The sequence below is a fragment of the Haliotis asinina genome, chromosome 7 (assembly GCF_037392515.1).
Source record: "Haliotis asinina isolate JCU_RB_2024 chromosome 7, JCU_Hal_asi_v2, whole genome shotgun sequence".
NCBI lineage: Eukaryota > Metazoa > Mollusca > Gastropoda > Lepetellida > Haliotidae > Haliotis > Haliotis asinina.
This window is the reverse complement of record NC_090286.1, coordinates 17,564,859-17,577,184: the sequence shown is the minus strand read 5'-3', so window position 1 is coordinate 17,577,184 and position 12,326 is coordinate 17,564,859. Positions and strand designations below refer to the sequence as shown.

General features: G+C 40.4%; 1 protein-coding gene across 2 annotated transcripts in view; it reads left to right on the top strand.

Moving 5' to 3' along the window:
• Positions 1-12,326, top strand: part of LOC137291111 (palmitoyltransferase ZDHHC21-like) — a 312,776-nt gene that overhangs the window by 106,169 nt on the left and 194,281 nt on the right. For both annotated transcript variants that reach the window (XR_010957245.1, XM_067822392.1), the window contains exon 4: positions 10,965-11,076. Coding sequence is in view for 1 of the 2 variants with exons in the window: in XM_067822392.1 (XP_067678493.1) it covers positions 10,965-11,076 (112 nt within the window). In the remaining variant the exon portion in view is untranslated. The remainder of the gene's footprint in view (positions 1-10,964; positions 11,077-12,326) is intronic.

Sequence of the window (12,326 nt, the reverse complement as noted above, 5' to 3'; positions counted from 1 at the left end):
GACAGTCCTCAACAACGTGGAAGTACATTCATTTTGTACATTATCCGTTGTGCTAAGCTGGTCGAGATGAATGCATAACTCATGGTATGGAATCAGCTGTGGTACTTTTATACCAGTGACGACAGACTGTGGGTTTATATCGCTTATTGTCAGCCCTAATATCTTCTCCAACGGTGTTTTTACCATTCATGTTATCGAACACCACTGTTCCGTTTGAGTCATTTATTTTAAGTTCAGCTCCTAAGGGTTTGAAAACTTCATCGTTGAGAGAACACGCTGTAGTATCCATCTATTATTAGGTGTCTGGCTCCATTGACGAACGAACATCTTATTATTATATTTATTTTTATTAATGTTTGTCCATCGTGGGTGGTAGTTTATATCATATAGTGCTATTTCGAGTTGGCCAGACGTGTTATCAATGGTATGAACAAGTCGAATGGTCTCACCATTCGTTATATCCGGAAGAATAATGTATGTATTATAATATAAATTATATATAATAATGATATGTATAAACCCGAAGTACATTACCCCAATAAAGACAACATTAATAGCTCCAACTTCAGTCAGTCTCTGGCGGAAGCCAGGTATGATGTGGTTAAAAAATGGAGTTACAAGTCGTATCACTACTTTAAAACAAACGAGCGGAACAACTGGTACTTGGCTTTTGACGACAGCAAGGATTATCGCGTTTGGAGGTTTAAACAAGGCCCAAGTGATGATTGGAAAAAATTTATGCTGGATACATCGAAAGGATTCACCCACGCTGGTATTATCTGTTTGAATGATTCGATTAGAATGTACGTGTGGGCTATTCTGGGTGCACAATCGCAGACATGCTCCAGTATCATAGGCCATGGAACCGCTTATGACGCGAAGAAACAGTTTGTGGCTAACATTGAGTATGCCATTGCATCGGTAGATCTACCTAGTGCTAAAATACGATACCAGGACACATTACAATATGCCAGATCAAAAGTCGACTACATGTTCAGTGTGGGATTGTACATGGGACCGAGCGACATGCGTCTGAGAATCAATAAAATAGCTGGCTACAACAATGAAATAATCATCGTCACGGCCGACCAAAAGTTGGGTGTCAGTGCTGATGTAAACATATCCCACGGGTATAGTGCAATCACCACCAGTGCCAAGGCTTAAACCAACATATGGGGCTGTGGGGGTATCCCTCACTATGCAGACATCCAATCAGCAGCACATCGATCGTAAAACAGCACTGGTTGTCGAAGGTGTCGTGGTCGGCTTGCATCTTATTTGATTAAAACCCTTCTAGCTGCAACGCACACCAACCCTGACATGGCGACAATAAATGCCCACAGATTTTGACCAAGGCACGTGGCAGTTTTACCCAGCGTGCTGAGCAACCAGGAGACGATACTTCCTAGGATACCAGGCAGGGCTTCTGTGGCCTTACCAGCGAGTTTAGCCAGATGTTTTTTTTGTCCAATCTCTAACATCACCACCACTTGTTGGTGTGGGGGAACCCCCTACGGAGCCCCCTACCGATAATACAATAGTCAATATGATTAAGCCCAATGCTGTCAGTGGTTATGCCTTGCTCACGGAACAGTATTCAAATCCTGTTGGCTAAAGTTGTATCCTTGTTCAGTATTCTATCAAATGTTTCCCGAATACAGCTGATCTGGGTTCAAAGCTTTTCCTGATTCGAGGAAGCGGATTCTAATCACGCACTTCTCTCGTCTTCTAAATTGCGTAGTCGTTCTGTGATACAGAGGTTCATGTCATCGTCTTTCGTTTTGCTGAGTTTGGCTTTTTCACTAGCGATGTGCTCATTGAGTTCATTCAGTTTACCAATGTTGTTCATGCGTTCTCCACATACGTGTTTCAAAACCATGTCTAGGCCATAGAGTTCTCTCATTGGAAATTTAAACCCAGACAGTGGTTTATCCCAATACTTACTCAAGAGTTTTTCGATGCTGTCAGACGCTTCTGTAGCACACTGTGTAATGTCAGTGGGGGTGTCCCCCACACCCACAAGTTCAGATCTGGTAGCATGCAGATCTTGAATGACTTTAGGGTGTAAGGGGTGTGGGGCTGCCACTCAGCTGTCCGCAGGTCGGCCACTATTGGTTTTGCACCACAATAATCCTGCATGTTTAGTTTTTCACGGATAAAATCAGCACCATGGTGAATGGCTAGAGATGACAAGGCAAGTGGTTTTCTGGTGCGCCTGTTAATGATGTCAACCTCCAGATTATCCTTAACCCGTAAACTGCCCTAATCATCTATGGTAAACTTTGAATACTCTCAACCCTGAGGCTCAGTGAAGTTTCTATCACTTTTTAGTCCGTCGTAATAATCGTCCACTGTTGTTTTCAAAAGTTGGTTGCTCAATGACGAACTAGTGAAAGAGGTATCTTCATCGTAGTCAACATCAAGAGAGGCAGTAGCTCCAAAATCATCCATTAACCAAACTATCAGTTAGTGAACAAGTAATCAAAGAAGCGTATGGGAACAGGTTTTGTATCCCACTAGAGTTGCTAACTGGACATGCGCTGTTTTACCAAGCTGCATTGGGGGACAGGTTGGAATAGGAACTCATGTTCAATGATTACAGCAAAGTCGTGCGTACACCGGATGGTGAAAAGGGTAGTTACGAGATCGACAACATATTGTTGGACTTTGACATGGTGACAAGTCCAGATTTTGCCCGACATTTTTGAAATCAGTTCTCTGGAAAAATCACCATCCTGTATGACAGGATACTGCGTCACAGAATGATAGTGTGTGACAAGAGTGACACCATATGGAATATCAACATGAATGTGCCAGCGAGATCGATGAAACCTGTGGAGTAATACAATCCATTCACAAGAGACAGCGAGAAATTTTTCAACCCAGAAATCACAGTAGAAGTGACGATAGAGGGAGTGCCTAATCAGTTATTTAGCGATGGAATGAGAGCGTACCAGCAGTGGGATGAAATAATGAAACAGAACTCAACAGTCGACAATATCCTCCATTCATATCGGTGATCACTTAACCATAACGTACGTGTTATGGCTGGATATGAGATCGACATATGATAACACTCTACAGGGTAGTGGACATTGTATCAACAACGGAAACGAGGGTATAATCATTCAAATAACGAAGAAGGCTCAACAATCTGGTAAATTAAAATTGTATTTATTATCATGTAATTATGGACGCGAAACTTAATATAGGCAATGGGAGATTCGTGCAAGCCATCTTTTAGTGGGGGACACCCCCACACTCGCCAACCGACTGCAAGTCCCTGCGGACAGCTGAGTCTTCCCCACTCTCCGCACTGTGCTCTATTATATGCAGACAGACTTGTAGTGATAAGACAATTGTCGTACTGGATTTGTTTGAGTGGTATTATAAGGAAGTATTTGATAAAATCTTTATCTAGTGCACTACTATAAACATGAACAAGACTTACAAGGAAAGAGCTTGGGTGATGACGGACACGGACGTACACAGAGTCAACCCGGGTAGTTACTAATAGTTTAGTAAATTGTAGTAATTTTTACTAATGTTTTGGTAATTTTTAGTAATGAGGTTTTTTGAAGTTCTAGTCGTGAGTAACTTAACTTTTATCTCTCTGTGTTTAGTGTGTATTGGATATTATATTTTAGAAATGAAAGGTAGATTACTATATTGTAAAATGGAGTGCGATGAATTACTGGAACAGATGTTAGTTGCAGAGGAACAAAAGGACAACAAGCAGCAAAACAGACTGATAAACACTAGTTGCGGGTGGTAAGGCAAAACAATATTTAGGCGATAACATCACTGCTGATAAAATTCAGAAAATGTCAGATGAGGAAATAAATTTTACGCTAGATATGAGGCACAACTCGGGGCTGAGATGTCAAAAGTCATGGGTTCTACTATTAGCCAGATTTACACCGGCATAGCGTCGCACTTTTTACCAATCCCACTGGAACGTCAACTCTATTTGTTGAAAGGACTTAGAGAAGGACCCATGTATCAAGAATGCCTTGAGGTATATATGTTATGCATTGTATCACAAATACGGTATGTATCTAGCCCTGATGACGGCAGCGATCATCACATTAAAGCATTCATCTTGGTAAAGCATTGTTAATTTAATAAAACAAATAATAATAATAATAAGGATCACCCGAACCCTCTCTGCTGCATTTCAATTTTTAATCTGTAAAACATAATAATAATATTATATCATCGGTATCATAATCAATTGCGGGTATCTCCCTCGTATTCACCTGGTTGACATAAATATCTAACAAGTGCGCGATCAGGAACTTTTTTTTCTTTTCGACAGCGGTGCTGCTGCCTCTTATACAATGGATTTCATATGGATTGCGTCTACAGGTCTCTTAAGAAGTAGTCTAGTTACTTTGTGATTCATAAAGTCAACCACCCGAGGAAGTCATACTACCCATTGGGTGTTTCTATGTTGGGGATCCTCTAAATATCTTGTGAATATTGATGTGCAAACAACCGTTCAGCTATGGTGTGATTGAATCTCTCAACTATGGCTTAGCTTCGTTGTTCCCCAGCTGCACCCTGCCTTACCATAACATTGTATTTGGCTAGCAGTTGTGACACGGCGCCCAAGAATTCCTGGCCTGGATTGACTTGCAGCTCCAAGGGCCATTTCAGCAGACTGTGTTTATATATACGTTCAAACCTGCAGGCTACTTGTGACGCATCCTTCGCGGTCAAGGGTTCCTTGTAGTGGCTGGCTACATCTACAGCTGTCAAGGCGTACTTGCAGGTTTTACCTCTGACCATGTCGTGTGGAAGAAACAGCAGGTTGGCCTAGTGACTTGATGAGGTATATGAATACCGAATTAGACCGTAAGCATAGGTATTGACACCATCCGGGGCTATCCATCATTTTGTATCCATTGGTGATAGAGACGTCTTATTCAAAGTGAACCCGCATATCTTATGCCAGTCACTACGAGGTGTGTTCATCTGGTGTTTGAACGTTTTTTCTCGAATAGGGCCTGTTTGTAGAGAGTCTGCTTGATATGTCGTTTTACTACATTCTTTTTCACACCTTTAGCCTTTCTTATTTCAGCGTTGTCTGTATTTTTGACAGAATACATCTTAGGTCTCAACCCCACATATTCCGCACGTCCTGATTCATACACATCCTCGGTTTGAATCTCCATAAGCGTGAGTGAGCTATATAGCGGCGGTCTGTAAATAATAAAGTCTGGACCAGACAATCCAGTCATCAACAACATGAGCATCGATCTGCGCAATTGGAAAGTGTCAACAAAGTCAGTGAGCCTGACCACTTGATCCCATTAGTCATCTCTTACGACAAGCATAGTCGCCTTTTGTGGCAAGCATGGGTTGCTGAAGGCCTGTTCTACCCTGGGACCTTCATAGGTCTATCTCCATAAGCAATGAATCAGTATCCATGTACAAAACTTCACACCTGTCACCGTACCTTCACGAGCTCCTTTATTATTATTATCCTCTGTATTTACCAGTAATGTGAGAGTGATCTCTAACTGAATCACCAATTTTTAGTTTACAGCTTACATGACAATACATGCTTTTGTTGTGGGTTTTCCTATCTGCCTGGGTCTTACGCATTGGTGTTTTGTTACACAATTTTTTCTTGATCGCTTCCTCTTAGTTTTGTAAACACTTCAGAAAGTTTTCAGCCACATCTGGGCGTCTATAAATAATGGGAGGGTTAGTTTGACCATCGAAAACAACGAACGACCACATTCCCGAACCCACACACTTCATGCTCTTGTACTTTAGTGTGAAACTTTGATCAGTGGATTGAGCTACTGTATCAGTTGGTTTAACGATAACTTCATTTGATTTTTGTGGTTGATAAATTTCAAGATACTGTTGTTTTCTCTTGGCATATCTATTCGTACAGCTGTCTCCCCTACAACTAGGCAATAATCCCTGTATGAATCAAGCAGATCTGGCCTAGAAAACCTGTGAAGGCACCTTTCACAAAAGTGTTTCTTTCCCCTGTGTCTTGACTGATTGTACCACAGTCAGCTAAAATACTTTATCCAAGTGTAGTGATATTTCTCACCTTGTTGTACCATAAATATAATGATCATTTTTCAGTCATCCTTATACAATAAAGGGCTTATCCTATGCACTATTACGTTTTTACCCTCATGCCGGAATACGTTTATGGCGAAGTCTTGATTCTGTTTTTCTATTTTTGGAATCTGAGAGATGGAGGTTGGTTTATTCATACCTTCCCAATTGATCCCATCATCTTCTGGATGGCTAGAAAGTCTGTCAGAATGTTTTTCAGCTGGAAATTTAGCGGATCTTATCGCTCTCCTCATACAATTGTTTCCTCGGTTTTTAACATTAACCATGGCTTGTTTTTTTCTTAAAATACTCAGGCAGGGATAAGTACATTCCACCTCTCAACAGTACATAGTTTGCTATATCCAGGTAGACCATGTTAATCTTGTCAACAACCCAACCAGACCCCATATTAGTGTAACGTTCCAGTTTTTCTCAAATTTTTTCAACTGATCTGTCTGTAGAAGAGTTGATAGTATCTGGTTGTGTTGTAACTTCCTGATTACCTCTGAAGTAAACATTGGTGTGTTCAGTTGCTCCATTCGCCTGTCGTTTCTGTAGAGCCATGTTTAGCGCAAGTTGAAATTTAATACCTCTTAAATCTTTCAGTTCTTCGTTCACTTTATGAAGTACCAATTAGTTGATATCTCCAACGTCTATATTTCTTTGAACTTCCATCTTCCAACTTCTCAAATATTTTCCTACAGCACACTCAGTAGGCATGAATTGTTATTCTATAGGTTTTTTTTCCTTCAGTAATTCGATGAGCTCATATTTCCTCATACGAGAATAACCTTGCATTCCGTATTCACAAGCTTCCTTTATAAGCTCTTTCACAGTAGGTGTTTTTTGATACTTTAAACCTAATAAATCTAGTAACTCCTGTTTCCTCATACAAGAATATCCTCGCATTCCACATTCACATGCTTGCTTTTTCAACTCATGCACTGTAATCATGTTACAAAGTTAATACTATATGTGAAACAATTGTCTAAATGTACATCAAGGAAAAGATATACCGCCATTGTCATAGAGCTAGCATGCGATATCAGGATAGACCCGTTAAACCGAGATTATTGCTCTCAGTCCAGAGAAGCTCAATCGGTTGAAGTGGGGTTTATCATGTACGGTTAGTAAGGACAGCTCAGCAGCTGTGCATTGTGAGTTCGTGTCCCGCCATTTAAACATTTATATTTTAATTAGTATACCATGACAACACACGTAAACGATTTTATTACCGCTTGTGAAAAAGCTATCTAAAATAAAACTTTCCCTGCTTTGATAACGTTCGATAAAGCAATTACAAAACATGAAACAAGTTATATGTAAAAATTTATTTTTAAAAGAAACTACTTGATTCACAGATGAAATTCATGCAAACAGAATCATGCCGAAAGCAGACAGACCTTATGGGTTAACTCTTTCAATAACAAAAACATATGCAATTCCAGATTCAGATGAAAGCCCCCGAGAGTCATTATTTAAAGCTATTTCATATCTTTCTCAGGCAGTTAAAAAAGAAATTACAGAAACATCTACGCCACAGAATGGAATCGAAGTTTATGATATCCCATTTTTCACACAAATACAAATAACTGTGAACAATGGTACCCCTTTAGATAATCCTATTCTCCAAATAAAAATACATGAATTAACTGATTCTTCTCAATTTGTTGATTGGGTGAAATTATACGATAAAAGTAAACCAATAATAATAAGAGGGGAACTTCTTGTTAGAGGGTCGAAATATTCAAGGGTGGTTGATGTTAGTTCTTTATGTATTGGTAGTATTGTTACTTCACTTGGTGTTAAATTACAAACTGCAATTGTAGAAAAGGGTAAAGATAAATATAAAGATACTTTAGATGAATTAATAAATCATGAAAAAGTTCCCTGTCTTGTATAAATACCCCACAGTCTTCATCTCACTAAGAAGACTGTTTTTTAAAGGGGAGAAGAACATATGGGGTGAGCCAGAACCCCAACCGTCTTTCCATCTTAATCTGAAGAATATTTTTTTATTTCATGGGTTATATGGGGGTGGTCCCATACCACCTTTGTTTATACTACTTGCCCAGCAGTGTTCAGTACTTTCAAATTGGCAGACGGTGCTGGCATGAATAAACTCTTTTAAAGTGTTAAGCGTAAAATAACACTTACATAATTACAATTTGATTAACAAGAAATATACTGAACTCAAAAGAAATGTTGTTTTCAGTTCATGAAATTTATATCAATGACATAGATAAGTCAACTGTTTTTCACTTGATAATATCAACCAACATTTATGAAACATTATTTAAAGTGAAAAAGAAAAAGTTTTGTCCGAAAACATTTTCCTTGAAAATTTGATTACTTTTCTCTGTTTTTGGACAAGGATCACTTCACCCAAACACAACATTGAAAGCACAATGCACGTGCATCTCATGGGCATCCAGGGTATAAATTGCCAACCTGACTGCTCGCACATCAGTCGTTTCCCGACTACAATAGCTATGCCACGGTTAACAAGAGATCAACATCAACAGGCCATTGGACATCTTCATGCTTTACAACATGCTTCTGTCATCGCCATTGATTTCAACTGTTCTGTTAGAACGATTGAACGTCTCAGAGCAATTCAACGCCACTAACAGAACAGATGACTGTCCTCGTAGTGGTCGTCCCTGGGTAACCACACAACGTCAAGACCGATCGCTTCTGTAGGGCAACAGACACAGCTCTAGTCACCATCGGCATCCATCAAAGAGCGATCAGCGACCGTACAGTTCGGCGACGCCTTGAAGCCACCCATCTGTTTTGTAGACGTCCTGCTCATGGTCCAGTTCTTACACAACGTCACCGACGTGAACGTCTAAACTGGGCACAACTGCATTGATTTCTTTGGTGTGTACATTAATGACATCTGCAATAGTCAAATGTTTATGACATTCTTTATAGGCAAACCATATACACATCATGATATGAAGTGAGTATCATTTTACACTGCTTTTAGCAACATTCCAACATTCATGTCTTCCAGACCAGAAATGGACTTCACACTTGCAATATGTGGTGAATTGAATGGCTTATTTACAAGCTTTTCAGCTGATGAAATTTAACAATAAAAGGTTGATCAGGTCATCAAGTCTTGGACACGTTAAACCTAATTGTGAATGCAGCTAGGGTTGCGGTGATTCTAGAACATAATGTCATGACAGATAATGGTTTTCTTCTGCAGGAAGATAGTGCGGTAAAAAGGTCACTCCCTTTTTGCCTTTTTGAAATTGGTAATCAGTTTAGTACAAACACATGTTAATAACGTAATTATTGTCAGAAAGAGTTCAAAATTGACATGTTAGATCATCAATACTTTAAAACAAATTTCAGGCATTGAAGACAGGTGGTGTGACAGTGCGATTCAAAAGTCAATAATGTGTATGGCCTCCTTGAGCATTGACAACAGCGTTGATCGTCTGTACAAGGAGTGTATGAGACGGTTTATGAAGACCTTAGTAACTTGCACCTAGACTTGGTGATACACCTGAGAAAGCTCATCTGTAGTTGTCAGTGTTGGTCAGTCTTTGGAGCCTCTTCTTAATCTCATCCCACAGGTGTTCTATTGGGTTTAAGTCTGGACTGAGGATAGGCCATTGAAGAGTGTGTATGCCGTGTTGACAGGAAAAGTCTCTAGTTGCTTTGGCACTGTGGGCACATGGGTTGTCTTGTGGGAAGACATGGTTTCCATGATGACCAAAATGTGGCACAACGAAGGGCTTGATCAATGTAGGGGGCAGATGTTACACCATTTCCTCTACCAGGACCAATATTTTGCAGCGTCATAGGGCCTAGTTTGTTAATGAGAACAATACCACCCCACACCATTATGCTTGGACCTCCACACAAAATTCTTTCCAGGACACAATCATCTGCAAAACACTGCCCCTGTCATTTCCACACTCTCATGCTGCCATCAGCCATCGAAACGCAAAAACCAGTTTTAATCAGAGAAGACTACAGTTCACCACTCCTGGTGACACCAATTATGATGATGTGTGGCCTACTGGAGACAAGCACAATGATGTTAAATAGTAAAGATCGGACCCCGTTAAGGCCAGCGACATCTGATGTTTCTCTGCCTTCACATTGTGTCAGCGCTGATAATTGCCAATGGTTGTCCATGCAGTTTACGTTGCCCTAGCGAAACGATTTTGCAGGTGATGATGGACAATCTGCAGATTTCCTACAAAGTTGTCACAGGCAGTCTTTCACTGCCATGATGGTCAGCTGTGCTTCCAGTGGCTTTGACTCATTGCTGCAAGCAGTATATTGTTTGAACATGAACAGAAAGGTCCTTCAGACTGGCCAGCTAGTCTTCCTAAAGCTTGGTCCCTCTGTTTTCTTGATAATTGTGGTACATTGCTACTGTCAAACAATGAATGATTTGGTGCATGTTCAGTGGCTCTTCTTATAGGGATGACACCTCGGGATGCACGTGCAATGTCATTTTCATGAAATACACACTTGAGTAAGTACATTTTGACAACATATATTTTGGATCAAGTACAGAATCTGAAACCAAATTTCTTGAACATTGAACCAGATCTAGCTATCATATAAAAAGTGAAAAACTAATTTGAATTAAGGTGAAAAATATCTGTCAACATAGGTATAAGCAAAGCATGGGATAGTGTGTTGGTAAATGTTGGTACATATGTCCACTTTCACTTGCTCAAGTCAACAAAACACACTCTCATTCATATCATTGAAAATGTAGAGTCTCACAAACATAGTAGATCCATTGTTTTATTGACAGTATCTATTGACAGTTACCTGAATTGATTTTGAGGGGTATTGTTCAGGACAAAATATGTTGTTTCATACAAATGTCACTTTGTTTTCAGAAAATGAGCACTGGACATATTGTCGAGTGTGTAACAGAAAACGCCCTCAGCGTGCTCATCACTGTAGACGATGTGGTCAGTGTGTTATGAAAATGGATCACCATTGCCCATGGTAAGTACAGTGAAGGTATTTACGAGGGGATGTCAGTTTTGAGCCTTGAGCATTTTTCATACCCAGGTGTCACAGCCTATGGTACGACATTAAACCTTGGGGTGTAGCTGATGTGATATATAAGTTTTGGTATCCTACACTCAGAAGTTACTGAACAGCTCACATTGACAGAAAGAGACCCCCCTCACGGCAGTGAAAGTGAATAAAATTGAGTATAGAGCAGTAATTATGTTCTTAGTTCTTGAAGGAAACTCGGCGAAGAACATTGAAGAAAGGCTTTCAGCAGTTTATGGGAAGTCTTCCCCTTCATCTGCTACCATCAAACGATGGGTCAATGAATTTAAGCATGGTAGAGAGAGTCGTGAAGATGAGCCCCGTCCAGGTCGCCCAACAACAAGCGGTAGTCAGGAAAACATTGACAGAGTGCATAGACTTGTGCTGGAAAATCATTGAATCACACTCCAAGAGTTAGAGGAGACCACAGGCATTTCACACGGATCCATCGAGACATTTCTTCGTGAACACCTCGTCATGTCTAAGGTGTGTGCAAGATGGGTGCCAAGAATGCTTACAGATGAAATGAAGCAAACAAGTTTCACCATAAGCAACTCCATGCTAACCAGATACAACAAGAATCCAGAAGATTGTCACTTTAGGCTAGTAACCTGTGATGAAACCTGGATCCACCACTATAATCCTGAGAGCAAACAAGAATCCATGGAACGGAAACATGTCACTTCTCCCAGGACCAAAAAGCTCAAAGCCTCCAGATCAGTGCAGAAGGTAATGGCAACAGTCTTCTGGGATAGCAAAGGCGTCATCCACATAGATTACTTACCAAAAGGAAGAACAATGAATGGGGAATATTATGCCAACTTGTTGAGGCTAGTGCGACAGTCAGTCAAGGAGAAGCCCCGGGGCAAGATCAGACGTGGTATTCTTCTACATCAAGGCAATGCTCCAGTACACACCTCTCGCGTTGCATCCACTGCTGTCCAGGAATGCGAGTATGAAATATTGCCGCATCCCCCGTACTCTCCAGACATGGCACCAAGTGATTACCATCTTATACCAAATCTGAAGAAACACTTGCGTGGTCGTAGATTTCAGGATGATAATGAGCTTATTGCTGCTACTGAGGCTTGGTTTGAGGACCAAAATGGCACCTTCTACAGAGATGGCATCGGCGTCAATAAGGAAACCCTCTCAGTAGCATTACTGTCCAGTCAATAAGGTACAGACTAGTCATT